This window comes from Pan paniscus, chromosome 9 (assembly GCF_029289425.2).
Source record: "Pan paniscus chromosome 9, NHGRI_mPanPan1-v2.0_pri, whole genome shotgun sequence".
Taxonomy (NCBI): Eukaryota; Metazoa; Chordata; class Mammalia; order Primates; family Hominidae; genus Pan; species Pan paniscus.
Window position 1 is genome coordinate 87,162,501 of NC_073258.2, and position 21,010 is coordinate 87,183,510.

Below are 21,010 nucleotides of genomic sequence, written 5' to 3' on the forward strand. Positions count from 1 at the left end.
GTACGCCACGGCGCCTGCGCATCCCCTGACGGGTACTTTCCATTCGCCAGATGGGGGAAGCCAGGGGGAAGCAGGTTACTGTTTTTGCATTTCTATCTTCAAGGAAGAATTAGGTTATGAATAGTTCCGTGAATAGTCAGGAAGCGCTGTCCTCCAAGTTCAAGATTAAGGAAACGTGGCATGCACAGCTAAAGCAAGAGGTGACGTCTTGTATCTTCCCCCGTTTCCTGGGACATTGGTGGTGTAGCCCATTCCACAGACTTTCGCTCCCTAGCAGCGGGTCGGAGATCGAAGGAACGGGCCAATTGCGGCTGAAACGTCTTTGGAAGGAGGAAGGGGGTGAGGGAGCATCCCTTTGAGTTTCGCCTCTTCTCGAGGCGGTGGTGGGAAGGGAGACATACTTAATACTGCCCTCTTAATCCAACGGATCTTACATCGTGTAGACTGCCGGGAGGGCGGCGGGAAAAGGGCAAGACGGGAGTTAGGGAAGGGAAGGAGCCAGGAAGCCGCGCGGGAGGGCGCGCGTGCGCGCCCCTTTTTCAGCAGTGTGGCGGGGTCGCACGCACGCCCGCCTCGGCGGCTGGGCGCGATTTGCGACAGTGGGGGGGGCGGTGGAGGTGGCGGCGGCAGTGGCAATTTTGCGGCAAGCTCGGGCCGGGCTTGCTTGACGGCGGTGTGGCGGAGGCCCCGCCCCAGGCGGCAGGAACCTGGAGGGAGGCGGAGGAATATGTCCGAGAGGGAAGTGTCGACTGCGCCGGCGGGAACAGACATGCCTGCGGCCAAGAAGCAGAAGCTGAGCAGTGACGAGAACAGCAATCCAGACCTCTCTGGAGACGAGAATGTAAGTGCAGCTCCTGGCAGTTACGAGACTGCGGAGTGAAAGTTTTAAATTCTTTTAAAACGGGGGGCGCGGGGACGAGCGGGCTGCTGTGGGGGGAGGGAGAGGTGTCACTCAAGAAAACGCGGGCGTGCGGGAGAAAATTGAAATTGCCTACGGGGATTTTGATGTGGGGCCGAGAGCAAGCAGGAACTAGGCGAAGGAGAGTGGTTCTAGTGATTGCGTGGGTCTGAGAGGTCTGCCCTGAAATCAGTTTGCATGTGATGGGGAGTGTTTTGGCGTTTGGGGGGATTTAAGGGGAGAGTGCGGGTCTGAGATTCTAGTAGTTTAAAAGGCACGTTGGAGACTTTTCTAAGAAAGTTGGAAGGACGGGGCAGAGTTAGGGACCCTGTTAAAGGAGCGTAAGGGTTGTCACTCTAAGACCCTTGTGGAATTTTCAGGATGGAAAGTGATCTTCGATTTGCGGAGTTTGGGAGACTTTATTAAAGGGGGTTTTGTGTCCGCCTCCGTCCTGTCCGCGGAGACCGGGTGCGCCTGAAGGTCGCCTTTTCTGTAGGAGGAGCCGAATTGAGAGGATCGATTTTTGATTTGGGGGTGGGGAGTGACTACCTTTGAGGAAGTAAGAGTGGGTGATTTCTTCTTTGAACGTTTTTACTTAAGATAAAGGTGAGGGGGGTGGCGACCTGGAAGATTTTGGGCAACAGTGGTATAGGCAGATGTATTTAAGTGTGGGTTCCTGGCTTCGCCAAGTGCGCGATGTTTTGCAATCAGATTTTTTTAAGCTCTGAAATGGGTATTCGTAATCATTCGGTACCAACATTTAACCCAACTGAGTTTTAATTGACTCGCCAGTAAGAGCCGAATTGACATAAATAAGTTTTCAGTTTCATGTTTTAGGTTGATAACCAGTAAGCTCAACGAAGTATCTTGACAATTTATTCAAAGATACTACTCCAAAATGTGATTCTCCACAACTTGTGAATATCTTTTTAAAAATCCTTAAAATGTTTCAGAAGAGTGGCGTAGGAATAAATGTTACATCTTCTACACGCAGTTTCTAAATTCTGTCATAATTCCTAGCTGAAACATATAATGATGTCATGACTAAGATTTTCACGGAAAAGATGAGAAAGGATTCTTTTTGCAGAGACAAGATAGATATTCTTGGGATTGTCAGTTTGTGGGATCTTAGACTTCAAATTTCAGAAAAGCTTGGGTGTTAAGTGTTACTTTTGTATTTTTCCCCCGATTGTGCGCCCCAATCTCACTGTACATTGGGATCTAACATTTTTTACCCTCTTCTTTTTATTATTTGGAGACCGTTCATTTTATTTCTGCGTTTTCTTAAATTTCTCTAGGCAGATTAGAGTATTAAGAGCACAGATGCTGGATCCAAGTGATAGGTTAAAATTTCTGTTCTATTAGCTTGACCTCGAGCAAGAGACTGACATAATTGTCTTAGTTTCTTAAAAATGAGGATTGTGGTGTATGGTATTTACCTCATAGAGTATTTGTAAGCATTAAATGAGTTAATATAGCTAAAGTACTAAGAAGAGTGTCTGCCCCATAATAAGTACTATACACGTGTTATTTATTTATAATAATTACTACTACTAATTTTATGATTACATAGAATAATGTTTCTGGCCTTTCCACATACTTAATAATCAGGCAAAATATAATGAAACTGTCAGACCTGTTTAGAATGAAGAAACTTGCAAAGGACAAAATAAAGCTTATTTTCTTCTTGCAGACCCTTACAGGAAAACATATTCTTTGCTGCAATTTTAAGACCAAATGATTGGATTAGTTTTGTTTTGGTTCCTCCATTTGGATAGCCTTAATTTTGTGTGTGTGCGTGCGCATGCCTTGGAAGCCTTAATCTTGTAGAGTCTTCTCAAAATAACATTTTTAGATGTATGAAATACAGGATATGAGGTTACAAACAAATTCAATTATAAAATTGTACACCATGTTATAAAATATTTCTAAAACAAATTTTAGATGTAGTCCTATACTATATGTACTTTATTAGCACATTAAGTAACAAGATCTAGCAGCGGGTCTGATAGTAGTGATGGGTATAAACACTTTTTCGAAGTATAATATAAAAATACTTGATTTCCATTGGTGGCAGAGTCACAACTTCAGTAACATTAAGCATGTGTTACCTAGATAATAATAGAAGGAAGTGCTAGATTTTAAAGGTGGCAAAAAATAAGATGCAATTTTTTTTCACCATTTGAGTTCACAAGCCTTCTGAATTTCATCCATGTACCCCTGACTTAGGGGCAGTAGTAAGGTAAGGGAGTAGAGAACGTTGTATAAAAATGAGTTTAGAAAAGATAAGGGCAATAGTTTTACTCTTGAGGGAGCCAAATGGCAAAAGGCCAAAGCAGATGGGGTGTGGGGGAATATGTTTTTGTGTTAGAGTTCAGGTAACCTGAGCAGTTACTACTGTTAATGTGAGTCAGAGAATTACAGGCACATATTTTACATTTATTGTGTTATCTGCCATTTTATTGAACTTTTTGAGATCATATGACTGCAGAGTAGTTGGCTTCTGCGAGAGTACTAATGGATGCCTTGGTAGTAAGATCAGAGGGCTGAACCTGGAGACTTGTCTTTTTGCTTAAGCAAAAGCAAAGATGCAGGGCATCCCTGTGGCAAGATGCAGGTGCAAATTACTGCCCTGTGTCTCTTTCCTCGTTGGGCAAGTGAAGATGGTAGTACCATGTCTGTTGCACAGTATCATTCTTTACTTTGAGAACGGAATAGGATGGAGGTCAGCCTGTACATATATTAGACACTCAGCAAAGACTTGATTTTAGTTTAAAGATAAAATGGAAGCATGGTGGCTGTATTACATTTTCATTTGATTCCATCTTGATTTGCCTTGGGAGGAGATGGGTAAATTAAGTGATCAGAAGTAAAATAAGCAACGTGCCCTATTAACGAATGTTTTGTGTGGCCTCTGTATTGGCAGCTCAGTGTTTAGCCAGAATGTAAAGAAACTGATATATAAAAATGTCTTAGAGTTTTTAAAATTTCAGTTCTCTAGTGTTAAAAGGTAATTTTACAGAAAAAATGGCAAGTGAACACATGTTAAAACTTTTACTCAGAGGGAACCAGGCAAATGTTATACAGTAATGGTTAACCCGCAAAATCAAAACAGTACAAATTTATTAATATATGGAGTAAAGGAATGGAGAGATGAATTCCAAATGGAGACAGAAACTTTTTTTCCCCTTGAGTGGCAGGGAAGACATTTTGAACCTCTACTGTAGAGACAAAATTTACATGTCTATCAGTTATTCATAATGAAAAAAGAGTTGTGGCTGGGCGCAGTGGCTCACACCTGTAATCCCAGCACTTTAGGTGGCTGAGGTGGGAGGATCCTTTGAGTCCAGGAGTTTGAGACCAGCCTGGGCAACATCGTGAAACTCTGTCTCTACCAAAAATTAGCTGGGTGTGGTGGCCAGCTCCTGTTGTCCCAGCTACTCAGGAGGCTAAGGTGGGGGGAAGATCACTTGAGTCTGGGAGGTGGAGGTTGCATTGAACCAAGAACAGAGTGGGTGACAGAGGGAGAGCCTGTCTCAAAAAAGAGTTGTAAGATAGCCCAAAGACATAGTGGAGGGCTATAGTCTGGTAACTTGGAAGGATGTGCTATATAGATAATGCATAGTTTTCCACTGAGATACAGAATTGTTTTCTACATTTGATGTTAATTATGTGAATACAACTGAAAAGGTGGAGAGAAAAAGAGATTAAAATACCGCATTTTCTATTTCTGTAAAGACTAATGATATTTACATTAAATTACAATTCAAATATTTGTTGAGTACGTACTGCTTGCTACCCGCCTATTATTTCATTTATGATATTTTTTAACCTTCTATATAAAACCAACTTTAGGAAGCAATAATTTAAAAATAGCCCCTAAAGCAGTGTTTCCTAGGCTGTTTAATAGGCATTTCATGGAAAAAAAAAAAAAAGGCTTCCTCTGGAATGTATTTTAGAACTGCTGCCCTAAGGTCATAGATTAAATAAATCTTTTCTTTCCAAAGGAGACATTGGAATCTGTAATCAGGAGGTAGTGGAATCCTCTTCTGAGATTAGAGAGCTGAGATTAGAGGGCCACTCGTGTGTGAGATAAGGTATGAATTAGGAGAATTTTCAAGGTTTCCTGCAGTCATTTCTTTTTTTTGGAAGGATTTACTTTAATTGTGATTGAGAGTCTCTGGAGTTCTGATTTATGAGTATTATTACTTTAGAACAATGAGACAGTTTTAACTTGTAAATAGCATAGAATATATGTAGCACTTTTAAAAAATTCTAAATGGTTTGCGTTATAAGCAGAATTTGAATAACAGGATTTTAAAAAGTGACATCTAATGTAGAAGCCATTAACACCCCTGCTTCAAACGGCTCCCCAGCTCCATGCTCCAGACTGAGCAGCAGTCAAATACATTATGAAGACATATACATCAGTCAGATTTAAGAGTCACAGCTTTGGGGTGGAATTACCAGCCAAGAGACCAGTTAGGCTTTTTCAACACTTCCAGTACCTTTTGTAAAGAGCTGTAAAGATTCACTGATACAGTGTATTAAAGTGACTGGAACAGACCAGTGCCTTATTAAAGACAGTATTACTCTTCCATTATTCTCAATAGTATTTATTTCATTTTCATTTTTGTTGAAATATAAAATATCTACAAACCTTCTAACCTGTAGCTGGATTATGTTTATCCTTATGTGGAGGCAAGAATACATTTTTTTCTTCTTGTAGAAATTATTTCTCTTAGGTCAGTCAGCATCTTCCCAGTAGAGTTATTTACTGCTAAAAACAGTATTGCTGTTTCATGTAATTTTTCCTCATTTACTGCTTACAGGATGACGCTGTCAGTATAGAAAGTGGTACAAACACTGAACGCCCTGATACACCTACAAACACGCCAAATGCACCTGGAAGGAAAAGTTGGGGAAAGGGAAAATGGAAGTCAAAGAAATGCAAATATTCTTTCAAATGTGTAAATAGTCTCAAGGTATGTGCAAAAAAAGATCTTTTGGGCTGAATGCTAGGCTTCAGAAATTATTTCTCTGTGGCACGCATTTCGTACTCAGGATACTCTGTCAAGTTGTAAATATTTTAAAGTTACAATGTTTTTTGAAGGGTTTTTTTTTTTGTAGTTCAGACTGCATATCTATTTTAGTCCATCCCATGTTTAGTTTTTTGGTTTTGTTTTTTGTTGTTTTAATTTAAATATGTGACAGTGTTGCAGGATGTCTTTGCTTTATTGTTTGCATTCAAATTAAAGATTTGGGTAACTATTACTCTTTATATTTTAGTAAAACTTAAAAAACATAAGCCACTTCTGGCATCAGTTTTTAAAAAGAACTGAATGTAACCCATTAACTTTGACTAAGTATAAATTGAAACAGATGTTTTACTTTGTACAGTTTCTGTCCTTTGTTTTATTTATAACTGTTTTCAAAGAAAAAGGTGTAAAAAATTTTTAAACTTTTTAATATTAAATATTTAGGGAAAAGGGGGTTTTGGTTATTTAAATTAATCTGTCCCCAATAGTATTTTTATTTACTTTATAAAAGGGGTTACTGGTGTTTAAGATATTTTCTTTTATATATGTCCAGTTTGTTTTTTAAATGTGAGGCTATTTTTTTCTATACTGAGGAAAAATGTGTATTATCTCATACATATGTAAGTTAAAACCTTTTCTAAATATCCAAATATATTTTTTATAAGTAAAGTTTTGGGAAAGCATAAGAAGCTATGACTATGACATTTTTCTGTCTGTGTAGCAAAAATTCGATGCCCAGTGTGTCAGATTTTGCTCCTGTAAAAGGAGAGAAATTAATCTCAGCATATTTTTAAAAAGTCAATTATAGTTTCATGTGCATATTTATTTACATTAACGTACTACTTTTAGGTACTGTACCTGGAAGATGTTTTTAGCTGCCTTTTATACTTAAGTCAGTATTTCAAAATCCTAAAGCTGTGGCTTTTCAAATGATGAGAAAACGAAAGATGTACTTTAAAAGTGAAAACAGTGCCTTAAACTGCATCTGAAAGTCAGTGTTAAATGCCAGAAGATGGCCAGTAAAATCCTAAAGCTGAAAAATAACTTTGTGAACAAAAGTGAATAATTGTTCTTTGTACATCTCCTATAGCCTCCTGGTAACTGTGCAGTTACAGTTTATTTCTTCCCCTAGTCCCCAGTGTTCAGATATTCTCATTCTGACTAACAGAAAACAGTGATTTGAATGGAGTCTGCTATGCTTCACTTTACAAGGGAAAAATTTAGCCTTATAAAATTTAGTGAATGCCAGAGAAGCTATTAAGACCATCTGCTAATTTCCTGTTTCAGAAAAATAAATTGTGTCCTTTTGTATCCACCAAAATTATCCAGTTTATTGTGATTCAGAATATGATTGGCTTATTAAGAAAAAGGCAAATATTATAAGTGTTTTCGTAGGTAAGCAGTTATTACCTAACTTGTGATTTCAGCCTTTGGTTGTGATAAAACTTTATCATACACAATATTTTAAAATGTGAAAACTAGACTAGTAGATATCTTTTAATTTTAGTGTCAAAAGTTAGCTTATGTATGATACACAAAATAATGTATTGCATTTTGGAAAAAAGAAGGGGATAGGTTAGTTTACTGTCATTTTCTGGTTTGTAAGATACATTAATCTTTTCTTATTTCATGATTATTTTATAGGAAGATCATAACCAACCATTGTTTGGAGTTCAGTTTAACTGGCACAGTAAAGAAGGAGATCCATTAGTGTTTGCAACTGTAGGAAGCAACAGAGTGAGTGTTAAGGTGTCTATTTAGTATTTGGCTTGATTTCCAGATCTGGTGTTAATGTAATATTGAAATAGAATAATTTCAAAGTGCATTTTGTGAAGCTGGTTTAGCAATATGATTCTTTCATGTAAGAGTGAAGGTTTCTAGAAATTAATTAAAACTAGTATGCATGGCTGAAAATACATCTATATTTAATATATTACCCCTAATTATTTATGAAACAGGTTTTATACTTGTAGTTGTCTTCATAAATACTTGGTTGAAAGAATTGGCGTTCCTTTTTTTTTTTTTTTAATTGGCATTCTTTTTAAAGTGATTTTGGTACTTATCATTCAAATAGCTTAAGAACTGGCTGTGATTTTTTTAAAATTAAGGTAATGAATGGCTCTATAAATGAAGCATAAATCCAGTGGATTTAAATAAGTTATTGAGATGTTTTAATTACTTGCAGTAAACATTTGAGTTTGCTGTTTTTTTTTGTTTTGAGACAGGTAGTGTTTGGTGGTGGTTTTTGTTGTTGTTGTTGTTGTTGTTTGTTTGTTTTTGAGAGAGAGAGAGTCTTACTCCTTCCTCCAGGATGGAGTGCAGTGGTTAATCAAGGCTTACTGCAGCCTCAACTTCTGGGGCTCAGGTGATCCTCCCACGTCAGCCTTCTGAGTAGCTACAGGCATGCACTACCATCCCTGGCTAATTTTTTTTGTAGAGATAGGTTTTCACCGTGTTGCCCATGCTGGTCTTGAACTCTTGGGCTCAAGCAATCTACCTGCCTTGGCCTCCCAAAGAGCTGGGGTTGCAGTCATGAGCCACCATGTCCAGCCTTTTAAGGAAATTTTATAATGACATGTAAGGCTCTAGGCCTTTTACTATTTGACAAGGTCAATTCATTGAAACTCTAAATATTTTTAAGTTACCCCTGAAGTTGATAACATGAAATAATAGCTTTTTTTCTTCTGTTTTTGGTGTTTAGTCAAATGTAGGTTTTAAGATAATGTAGTCTGCTTATAGTTGTTTAGTTCCTAGATTCTTTGAAAACAACAATTCAGAGGAAAAATTTTGCGGTTTTAAGAAAAGGTTGAGGTTATTTTTTTCCTAGTTGGGAATGTAGTGCATTAATTAAATTTGAGTCCACTTTTAAGACACCACTGTAAACCTAAGTTAATATTTAGCTTTGATAGTATTATAATTGGTATAGTTTGTGCTCCAGTGTGCTGATTGCAGTGTTTTAGGTTTTCTAACAAAAAGAATCCCTATTTTTATTTAAAGTGACATAAAGGGGTGTCATATAGTTTATTGAATTATAAAAAGTTCTGCTGTTAGAATTTCTTTAAAAGGAAGAAAGAAAACGAAAACAGTTATCACATAAGACATAATCAACCTAGTTAGCAGCCATATAAAGAATTTTTTTTGAACATTAACATAGAGGAGATAATGAATTAATAGGTTGTGATGATACACAGGATCTTCAGAGGTCTTCAGTACTATTATAAAATAATAATAGGTTTTTGCTAATGTGACTGACTATAAGCTATAAGAAAAATGGGGCCGGGCACAGTGGCTTACGCCTGTAATCCCAGCATTTTGGGAGGCCGAGGCAGGTGGATCACCTGAACTCAGGAGTTCGAGACCAGCCTGACCAACGTGGTGAAACCCTGTCTCTACTAAAAACACAAAAACTAGCTGGGCGTGATAGCGAGTGCCTGTAATCTCAGCTACACAGGAGGCTGAGGCAGGAGGATCACTTGAATCCGGGAGGCAGAGGTTGCAGTGAGCCGAGATCATGCCATTGCACTCCAGTCTGGACGACAAGAGTGAAACTCTGTCTCAAAAAAAAAAAAAGAAAAGAAAATGGAAAGAAATTTATAAAAGATTAGTATTACAAAATTGTGTATGGTGTATGTATAGTTTTAATTTTAGAGTATGCAACAAATGAAAAAGGCTATCATACATGTGAAAGTTAATGTTTGATTATCTGTACCCATAAGAAAATAATTCATTAAGCAAATTGTAGACTTTTAAATATGTAACTAATATGTAAATACTCCAAAACTATCCAAAGACTTATTTTTATTTGAATTTTTATTTTTTATGGTTTTTTTTTTTTTTTTTTTTGAGACTGAGTCTCTCTGTTGCCCAGGCTGGAGTGCAGTGGTGCAGTCTTGGCTCACTGCAACTTCTGCCTCCTGGGTTCTAGCGATTCTCCTGTCTCAGCCTCCTGAGTAGCTGGGACTACAGGCACATGCCACCACACCCACCTAATTTTTGTATTTTTAGTAGAGACGGGGTTCCACCGTGTTAGCCAGGATGGTCTTGATCTCCTGACCTCATGATCCACCCGCCTCGGCCTCCCAAAGTGCTGGGATTAAAGACATGAGCCACTGTGTCCGGACTTATTTTATTTTTTTTTGAGACAGAGTTTCGCTTTTGTTGCCAGGCTGGAGTGCAATGGTGCAATCTCGGCTCACTGCAACCTCCGCCTCCCGGGTTCAAGTGATTCACCGGCCTCAGCCTCCTGAGTAGCTGGGATTACGGGCATGTGCCACCACGCTCAGCTAATTTTTGTATTTTTGGTAGAGACAGGGTTTCACCATATTGGCCAGGATGGTCTTGATCTCTTGACCTCATGATCCGCGCGCCTTGGCCTCCCAAAATGCTGGGATTACAGGCGTGAGCCACCGTGCCCGGCCTAATATTTATTTTTTAATAGAGATGGAGTTTTGCTATGTTGCCTAGGCAATTGAATGGATGAAATACAAGTTTAAAAGATTGGAAATCGAAACGACTATTACTGCAATATTTAATATGCTCTGTGTATTATGTAAAACATTCAGCTTTATAATGGCTTCTTTAAGCTCACAGGAGGTATTTTAAGGCAGTAGTTTCTGTAGTATATTTAAGATATGATTGCGATTAAAATATGTTTAAAAGTTGGAGAGAGTATGTTTTCTATACTTGAGATGAAATTTACTGTATTTTTATTTTCATTAGGTTACCTTGTATGAATGTCATTCACAAGGAGAAATCCGGTTGTTGCAATCTTACGTGGATGCTGATGTATCCTTTCCTGGGTTTTTAATATCTTTAGTCAAAGGAATTTATTTTCAATAAGTGCACCAAAACTTTTATAAATTAATCATTTCCCTAAAGTTATTGTTCTTTCTTAACCGATTTCTTCACTATCACCCAAGAGAATCCTGGTATCTAGTTTTCCTGACCCTTAGAAATCCATTGTGGTATGTGTCAACTCAGCTAGGCAAAAAGAAAAAGAAAAGAATCCATTGTGGGATAGATGTGCTGGTTGGGTGCAGATGTCTATAGAGATAGGAGCATTAGAAATCTAGTAATAGAAAATGTTAGCAAAGACTGATTAAAACCTCCTTTTTCTTTGACCTTGCCTAGAATATATCATTTCATTGTAGTTATAATGATGAACTTGGGTTGTGACTGGTAGTCATTCTAAGTATTTGATCAACGAAGCCTAGGAAGAAAAAAAAAGTTTAGGAAAAATAAAATGTATAAAAATAAAATAGGAAATAAAAATTGCAAAACAGGTTCATAAAGAAACAGAAAAATTTGAAAAGCCCGAGTTAGAGCAGTAAAAGCTAAGTAATAAGATATTTCTTCCAGATCCATTTGAAAAACCTAGCAAACAAGACAAGGCAAGGACATTCAGTCTTCTCTAAAAGATATTGAAATGTGACCTGTTGTTGTATTGAGACTGTCTCACAAAGAAAAAAGTGGAAAACTGAATTGTTCTTTTTTAGATATTTATAGAGGTATGGGGACAGAGCAGAGGTTAAACTACAGCTTGCAGGTTGGTCACCTGTTTTTGTAAAGTTTTGTTTTGAACACAACCATGCCCATTCATTTGTATATTTTCTGCAGTTATTTTGGTACTGCAACTACAGAGTTGAGTAGTTGTACAAGCAGCTAAAGAGTAAACAAAATTGAGTGGAGAGACTGTAATTTTGTTTGATCATTTGTTAGGGATTTTAGACCTCAAATCACCATTGTATATATTTGGTTGTATAAGGAAAATTGAGAACTTTTGTGTCAAAAACTTTAGCAGTTCTTTGTAAGTTTCTATTATAATTATTGACATGTTTCTTTTTCAAAAACATTATGTTTCTTAACTGTGGAATTTCTTAGGCTGATGAAAACTTTTACACTTGTGCATGGACCTATGATAGCAATACGAGCCATCCTCTGCTGGCTGTAGCTGGATCTAGAGGCATAATTAGGATAATAAATCCTATAACAATGCAGTGTATAAAGGTGGGTTTTTCTGGTTAAATTGTAGATCTGCTTCTTTTGAATCCACAACTGTAAAAACTTGTAATGTTAAATTTAAAACTAATGGTATGAATGTAACATTTCTCATTTGATTTGTACTTTTCTTACTGCTCTCTTTGGATGAGTCTTTTGAGACGTTTGTCACATTTGGGTAATGTAAATTAAGGAATAAGTGGGAAAATGTTAATATTTGTAGTGCTTTCTTTTTAAATCATTTCCCTCTTTCACCCTTGTCATGGTTTACTTTGAGAGGCTCTAAATGAACAATAAGAGGGAGTCCATTTTCCAAGACACCTAAACTGGAGGTGTGTTATCAAAGGGACCTTGTAACGAACATAAAGGTGAAGCCTAGGAAGTTGATAAGAAGACGGGTTTTTCAAATCACTTTCATCAACTGTTTTTAACTGTGGGGCTACATCAAACTCTCCTGAGGATGCTTAAAACTCTACGCATATTGGAGCCTCCGCTAATCCCATCAGAATATCTGCAGGTGGAGTTTTGAGCATCTTTTTTTTTTTTTTGTTCTGAGACAGGTTCTGACTCCTTTGCCCGGGCTGGAATGTAGTGGCATGATTATAGCTCACTGCAGCCCGTCTCCTGGGCTCAAGCGATCCTCCTGCCTCAGCCTCTCAAGTAGCTGGGGCCAATTTTTAATTTGTGTGTGTGTGTGTGTGTGTGTGTATATGAAGATAGGGTCTTGCTGCATTGCCCTGACTGGTCTTGAACTCCTGACCTCAAGCGATTCTGCCTTAGCTTTCCAAAGTGCTTGGATTAAAGACATGAGCCACCCACTGTGCCTGGGGTCTTTTTTTTTTTTTTCCTTTTCACCTCAAGTTTGTTGGGTGATTTTAGTATGCAGCCAAGGTTGAGAACCACTACTTTAAGTGAAACTATTTTTACATTCTCTAAAGATTTATGAAAAAAAATTTACTGATTTTGAGATAGGAAACTTGAAATGTTTTAAATTTATTGTAGCACTATGTTGGCCATGGAAATGCTATCAATGAGCTGAAATTCCACCCAAGAGATCCAAATCTTCTCCTGTCAGTAAGTAAAGGTAAGTGAAGCAAATGTTTCTTGAGTCTGTGCAATTTGTCAGAATTAAGATGGAGTCACTAATGTCAAGAAAACCCTGACAAATAGGAAAAACCATGAGAAGAGAGTCCACATGCTTGTATGTCTGATAATAAAAACTCACAAAAAAACACAACCACAACCTTGCACAAAGGCCATCACAACCTTACACAGAAAATACTGGCAGTAAGTGCCTCTCCATCCTGAGACTGGCATCACCCTTGTTACTGATTTTGTGGCCAATCTTATTTCAAAACAATTATGTAATCCTTCTCATTTTTTTCTTTGAAAACCTCTGTCTTTCCTTTGTGTCTCGGAGAACACACATAGTTTACTTTGGCATGCACATTCTCATTGCAGTGCATTATTTCCATATAAACATCTTTTATTTTAGAGAGCCTCTCTGTTACTTAGGTTGACAGGTCCTGTTTTATTTTAAGTCTAGTATCTGTTAGTTATTTTTCCTGATCTTCTTACTCCTCCCACCCTCTACCCTCCAGTAGGCCCCAGTGTGTGGACAGATAGTGTTCTAAGGAAATAAAGCCAAATTTAAAAAAAGGTTATAACAGTAAATTTTAGTAGGAAAATCCCAGGCTATGTTAGCATATCCAAATCATTTTGTCCAATCATGTAATAATAAATACTACATATGAAAATTCATATTGCTTTTTTATTTTTTAAAAAAGCTTTTGTTTTATAAAGGATTTCCTATAGAATTTCTTAAAAATGCTACGTTTTTCAGGATAAGTTATTTGAAATATTCCCATAAAGGGAAAGCATTGCATTTTGGAAATCACTACCTCTAGGAAGAGTTGATTACTTTTTCTTGTCTCTTGATAACACTAATTGGGGCTCAGATATTTCTGAACAACTGTATAGACCGTAATGCCTCACTTGTTCTAAATATTACAACTTTTTTTTTCTCTTTTCTTTGTTTTTTGGTTTTTTTTTTTTTTTTTTGAGACAAAGTTTCGCTCTTGTTGCGGAGGCTGGAGCGCAATGGTGCAATCTCGGCTGACTGCAACCTCTGCCTCCCGGGTTTAAGAGATTCTCCTGCCTCAGCCCCTCGAGTAGCTGGGATTACAGGCATGTACCACCATGCCCGGCTAATTTTTGTATTTTTAGTAGAGATACGGTTTCTCCACATGGGTCAGGCTGGTCTTGAACTCCTGACCTCAGTTGATCCGCCTGTCTCAGCCTCCTAGAGTGCTGAGATTACAGGTGTGAGCCACTGCGTCCTGCCTCTATTTATTTATTTATTTATTTATTTATTTTTGAGACAGAGTTTGCTTTGGCGCCCAGGCTGCAGTGCAATGGCTCTATCTCGGCTCACTGCAACTTCTGCCTCCTGGGTTCAGGTGATTCTCCTGCCTGACCCTCCCGAGTAGCTGGGATTACAGGCGCCCTCCACCATGCCTGGCTAATTTTTTTTATTTTTAGTAGAGATGAGGTTTCTCCATGTTGGCCAGGCTGGTCTCAAACTCCTGACCTCAGGTGGTCCACCCGCATCAGCCTCCCAAAGTGCTGGGATTACAGGCGTGAGCCACTGCGTGCAGCCCAACATCACAACTTTTAACCCTGGTCTTCCTCTATTGTGTCAGTAAGAGCATTTTTAAAAATCAGAAGTTTGAGCATGAATAAGAATTTTGCTCCAAGTGATACTATCAAGAAAGTAAAAAAGCCTACTCAAAAGGAGAAAAAATATTTATAAATCATTCTGATAAAGGACTTTGATTTTTATTTTTTGTTTTTGGAGACAGGGTCTTGCCCAGTCACCCAGGTTGGAGTGCAGTGGTGTGATCATGGCTCACTGTAGCCTCAACCTCCTGGGCTCAAGTGATCTACCTGCCTCAGCCTCCCAAGTAGTTAGGACTACAGGCACGTGCCGCCACACCTGGCTAATTTTGTAAAAAATGTTTTTGTAGAGATGAGGTCTCCTTGTGTTACCTAGACTGGTCCTCAAACTCCTGGCCTCAAGCAGTCCTCCTACCTCGGCCTCCTAAAATGCTGGGATTACAGGCATGAGCCACGATTCCCAGCTAATAAGGGACGTGTATCAAGAATTTTTATAGCTCAACAATAAAAAGACAGCCCAATTTAAAAATGGCTAAAAGTTCTGAATGACATTTCTTCACAGAGCATACACAGATGGCCACTGAGCACATGAAAAGATGTTTAACATATTAATCATTAAGGAAATACAAATCAAAACCACAATGAAATACCACTTCACACCTACTTAGGGTGGCTGTAATAAAAACGTTAGATACTAACAAGTATTGACTGGCACAAGAAGAAATCAGAGCCCTCTCAGACACTGCTGGTGGGAATGTAAAATGTAACTACTTTGAAAAACAATCTGGCAGTTCCTCAAAATGTTACAGAGTCACTAATCCTAGGTGTTTACATATGTATGTATATCCTAGGGTTGTGTGGGTGGGGGTGTACATATGTATCCCCAACAGAAATAACATGTCCATACAAAAGCTTGTACAAAATTGAAATCAAGGAATCATTTTTACAGCACTGTTAATTTTCACATGTATTACTACCTCTGGGGTGTTTATGTGATGGATTTATATTCACAGACAGAATGAACATTGTTATATTTCAAGCTTACATGACGTGTCTTTGCTTTACATTCTTTCTTTTTTTTAAATACTGTTTTAGAGACAGGATCTCACTCTGTCAACCAGGCTATAGTAGAGTGATGTGATCACAGCTCACTGTAGCTTGAGCTCCTGGCCTCAAGCAATGTTCCCACCTCATCCTTCTGAGTAGCTGGGACTAGATGTGCACACCACCATGCCTGGCTAATTTTTAAAAATTTTTTTGTAGAGATAACGGTTTCATTATGTTGTCCAACCTGGTCTCAAACTCCTGGCCTCAAAAGATCCTCACACCTTGGCCTCCCAAAGTGCTGGGATTACAGGTGTGAGCTACTGCACCTGGCCTGCTGTACATTCTTTATTAATGTTTAATATAACATTGCTCAAATTATAGCTGCATAATTTTTGAAGAAGGACTGTCATTCTATAAAATTGTGCATGATATATGTAGTTATGTTTTCAGCTTACTGTAAAAATCATAAATCTCAGTCCCCTTTCAATTTTTTAATGTGAGTGTGGTGAAGGGAAAAGCTACTGTCTTGTTCTGTGGGATAAAATTGCTTATGTCAAATCTGTATTTTATTTCAAAAGTATATTTCCATCAAATTAGGTTATTTAAAGAAAGTTATTTGAGATAAGTATGCTTAAAATATTTTTCAGACCACATGAATATTTCTGAACTTACTGTCTTAGTCCACTTTAACCTGGCATTAGAAAGTAAGAACAAGAAATTGAACTTGAAGCCTTTTTTTAAAATATATAATTGGAATTAATTCATTCATAAGAGTGGTACTCTCATGACCTAACGCTTCTCATTAGGTCTCATCTCCCAACACTGCTGCACTGGGATTAAGTTTCCCAACCTGCTTTTTGGGGGGTTCATTTAAGCTGTAGCATTCTGCCTCTAGCCCCCAAAATTCAAATCCTCAATCAGATATGGGTGAGACTCAAGGCAGGATTCCTGCTGAGGTAAATTCTCCATCTGTGGGTCTGTGAAATCAGGCATCTTATCTATTTTCAAAATACAGTGGTAGGATAAGCATAGGATAGACAGTCCCTTCCAAAAAGGAGAGATAGGCAAGAATAAGTGTAACTGGTCCCAAGTAAGTCCAAAACTCAACAGAACAAACAAGATTAAATCCAAGGCACCAGAATAATCTTCCTTGGCTCCATGTTTTGCCTTCTGGGCATGCTGGGTGTGGAGTTTGGGCCCCAGAGGCCTTGGGCAGCCCCATCTTTATGGGTTTGCCACGTGCAGCCCACATAGCATCTTATGAGTTGGAGTCGGGTGCCTGCAGCTCTTGCAGGCTGGTGGTGTGCCCTGGTAGCTCAGCAGTTCTGGGATTTGGGGGATGGCTTTTTCCCCATGGCTCCACCAGGTGTTGCTGTAGTAGGAACTGCTGTGTGGCTCTTCCCTTCTGAAAAGTTTCTGCCTGGAGCCCCAGGCTCTTTGTGATGTCTTTTGAAATCTAGAGAGGAAGCCGTGCCTCCACAGTTCCTGCATTCTCTGCATCTGCAGACTTAACACCACATGGACACTGCCAAGATTTGCTGCTTGTACCTTCAGAAGCTATGGCCTGAGCCATACTTGAGCCCCTTCAAGCTATGGGGTGACCAAAGAGCACTGCCTTGGGATAGGGGGAGCAAAGTGCTGAAGTGGCCCTGGACGGTGAATGTAGAGGTCCCACGGGTGCTTCTCTGGAAACCTTGCCCTCAAGGTCCAAGCTATGTCTTGAAGATCTCTGAAATGCCTTTGTGGTCATTATCCCATTGTCTTGGTGAATAGAACCTGCCTTCTCTTCCCTATTAATCTCCTTAGCAATTAGTCACTTAGCTACATCCTTAATATTCTCTCTCAAACATGCTTTTTTATTTTATATATTTTTTGAAGAGACAAGGACTTGCTATGTTGCCCAGGCTGGTCTTGAACTTCTGGGCTCAAATGATCCTTCCACCTCAGCCTTCGAAAGTGTTGGGATTACAGGTGTGAGCCACCACACCCAGCCTGCTTTTTTTTTCTTTACATGGCCAGGCTGAGAGTTTATAAATGTTTCTGTTTTGCTTTCCTTTTTAATTACAAATTTCACCTTTAGATCATTTCTCATTTTATGATAAGCAGCCAGAAGAAGCCATGCATCACTGTGAATGCTTTGATGCTCAGATATTTCTTCTGCCAGGTATTGGATTCATTGCTTTTAACTTCTGCCTTCCACAAAGTCCTAGGGCATGGACACAGTCCTGCTAAGTTCTTCACAACTGTATTGCAAGGATGGCTTTTATTTATTTATTTAATTCATTTTTTTGAGGCAAGGTCTCATTCTTGTCACCCAGGCTGGAGTGCAGTGGCACAACCTCTGCTCCCTCACACCCTCTCCTTCCCTTTTGCTGTGACACGATTCAGCATGAAGGCCCTCACCAGATGCTGGCACCATGCCAGTGATCCTTCCACTTCAGCCTCCTGAGTAGCTGGGACTACAGGCACATGCCACCACACCCCGCTAGTTTTTGTATTTTTTGTAGAGATGGAGTTTCACCATGTTGCCCAGGCTAGTCTCGAATTCCTGAGCTCAAGTGTCCACCCACCTCAGCCTCCCATGCTGCTGGAATTACAGGCATGAGCTACCACACCTGGCCTGGCTTTTTTTTTTTTTTTTTTTAAAGACAGGGTTGGTCTCTGTCACCCAGGCAGTGCAGTGGCATGATCATAGCTCACTGCAGCCCAAAACTCCTAGGCTCAATTGATCCTCTTGCCTCAGTCCCCCAAGTAGCTAGAACTGCAGGTACACGCCACCACACCTGGCTAATTTATTTTCTGTAGGGATTGGGTCTCACTATGTTACCCCGGCTGGTCTTGAATTCCTGGCCTCAAGTGATCCTCCTGCCTCAATCTCAAAGTGCTGGGATTACAGGCATGAACCATCACACCCTGCCAACAGGGATAGCTCTTACTCCATTTTCCAATAACTTCTCATTTCTGTCTGAGACCTCACTGAATGAGACCAACCTCATTCTGTCTGAGACCAACATTGTTCTACCAACATTCTGATCACAACCACTTAAGTAATCCTTAAGAAGATAAAGGCTCTGCCTGCAGCTCTTGTCTTCTTTTCAGCCCTCACTGGAATTACCCTCAATGCTCCACTCACACCAATATAGGCTTTTTCTAGCCTGCTCCTCCAGATTCTTCCAGCCTCTCCTCGTTACCCAGTTCCAAAGTTATTTCCACATTTTCAGGTATTTATAGCAATAGTCCCATTTCTGAGTACCAACATTCTGTCTGAGTCCATTTTGTGCTGCTATAACACAATACCACAGACTAGGTGACTGACTGATGGATTAATTAATTTCTTTTCTATTGCTCAGGCTTCACTAATTTTTAAATTTTTTGTTGAGACAGGGTCTTGCTATATTGCTAGGGCTAGTCTCAAACTCCTGGGCTTAAGCAGTCCTCCCATCTTGGCCTTCTGAAGTGCTGGGGTTGCAAGCATGAGCCACCGTACCTGACTGGGTGATTTATAATGAACAAAAATTTATTTGGCTCCTGTTTGTGGAGACTGGGAAGTCCAAGAACATGGTGCCGGCATCTGGTGAGAGCCTTCATGCTGAATCGTTTCAGCAAAAGGGCAGGAGAGGGTGTGAGGGAGCAAGAGATTGAATTTATAGCCTCAGGCCCTTTTATAATCACTATTAATCCATTTGTGAGGATGGAGCCCCCATGACCTAAATACCTCCCATTAGGCCCCAGCTCACACCACTATTGCATTGGGGATTGAGTTTCTAGCACATGCTTTTGGGGGGACCTATTCAAACTATAGCACTTACCTAGCTAATTCTACATCTGATGTAAACATTTTAAGTTGCTATGTAATATGGATTCCATTTTTAGGCTTTACTGTGCATAACTTACATCTAGACTTTAGTAGTTTTTCTTTCACAAGATGTTGAAAGTTCACAGTAAATAAAAAACATTCGCCTAATTTTTGTATGTTTATACTAGATCATGCTTTACGATTATGGAATATCCAGACGGACACTCTGGTGGCAATATTTGGAGGCGTAGAAGGGCACAGAGATGAAGTTCTAAGTGCTGTAAGTTGGAAACTGCAGGGCAATGACTTTCAGGTTTACATAGCTGTGAACAGTCTCCATGGAACTGTTTCCTTATAAGAAAGTGTGTTTCATGTAGCCTGTCAGGCAGACATTCACTTACATTTGACATAGAAGATTTTAATCTCCAGATGAAGGAATAAAACAAGTAAAGACTATATTTATTTATTTATTTTTTAAATTACTTGCACTGTATACCAATCCCTGGAGTCTTATGAGAGCAGTATGATCTTGCTCTTTTCCTTTTAATCTTAAATCACTAAGTTAATGTTTGTTTTGCCATTTTGCAGTTATTAAAGAAAAAAATTAAACTATGTAGCCATTAAAGTGCTTTTCCATCTTTTGTTTGAAGTTGAAACATACGTTTTTTGCTATTTGGAAGTGTTTTATTGTGCTCACACTGTTTTAGGTAACTTATTTCTAGCCATTCTCTTTGGGTGGCATGGTATAATACAAGACCAGTTTAAAGATAAATACCACCTTTATATTGATGTATTGTAATCCATTGGTCCATTATACAAGTGTTTTTAGTTAGGTTTCAGATTTTAACATTATTTTCGCTTATGTTCCATATTTAGCTCATTTGATTCCTGTAGTAATTTCACATCTCTTAGGTTGTTTTCCATTAAACTATGTAAAGGGGCACCATATTTTACAGCATGTAACATTTTAGTTGAAGGTACTAAAATATTCCTGTGTTGAAGTTTGGATTCCTTTGTGAGAATCATACCTTCCTTCGAATACCTTGTCAACTTGGATTTCCTAAAAGTTGCAGTAGCATTCTACATCTGGCTTTATGTGTGTAAAAGCCAAGTGAACTGTTCTTTATTAATAACTCCAAATTAGTGGTATTGTCTCGAAGGATGTCTTGTTGCTGTTGACAGTGAGGTAATTAGAAGTACCACAACTGTGAATTCAATAAACATCAAGCCTAAAGTTCTTAGGCTCTTATAAAATGGTGCTCATAATTAATTCAAAGGCTGGATTAACATATAGTATCTAGGTTAGTAAGGAAAATATACTCCTTCAATAGAACTCTCTACTGTTATTTCTTAGAATGAGAGCAGGAGACAGTATGTAGCTCTTCTGTGTAATACAGGAGTTCACTGATAGGTGGATAGGTGTGTGAGATTTTCATTACTCATGTGCCTTTTGCTAAATTAAATAGCATCTCTGGGCCTTAGTGTCTGCCTATGAAATGAGGTTGTTACAATAGATGATCTGTTACATGCCTGTTAAAAATTAGTAAACAGCAAATG

General features: G+C 38.8%; 1 protein-coding gene across 6 annotated transcripts in view; it reads left to right on the forward strand.

Moving 5' to 3' along the window:
- The window catches only part of EED (embryonic ectoderm development), a 38,426-nt gene that overhangs the window by 3,318 nt on the left and 14,098 nt on the right, over positions 1-21,010 (forward strand). For 4 of the 6 annotated variants that reach the window (XM_014346954.5, XM_003832975.6, XM_008958476.6 and 1 more), the window contains exons 1-7: positions 1-841; positions 5,731-5,883; positions 7,582-7,674; positions 10,657-10,722; positions 11,818-11,943; positions 12,937-13,018; positions 19,642-19,733. The exon at positions 1-841 is cut by the window's left edge and continues 3,318 nt beyond it. In XM_014346954.5, coding sequence (XP_014202440.1) covers positions 728-841; positions 5,731-5,883; positions 7,582-7,674; positions 10,657-10,722; positions 11,818-11,943; positions 12,937-13,018; positions 19,642-19,733 — 726 coding nt within the window. In that variant the 5' untranslated portion in view covers positions 1-727. The remainder of the gene's footprint in view (positions 842-5,730; positions 5,884-7,581; positions 7,675-10,656; positions 10,723-11,817; positions 11,944-12,936; positions 13,019-19,641; positions 19,734-21,010) is intronic. The other 2 variants (XM_034933500.3, XM_055093832.2) reach the window with 1 other exon arrangement.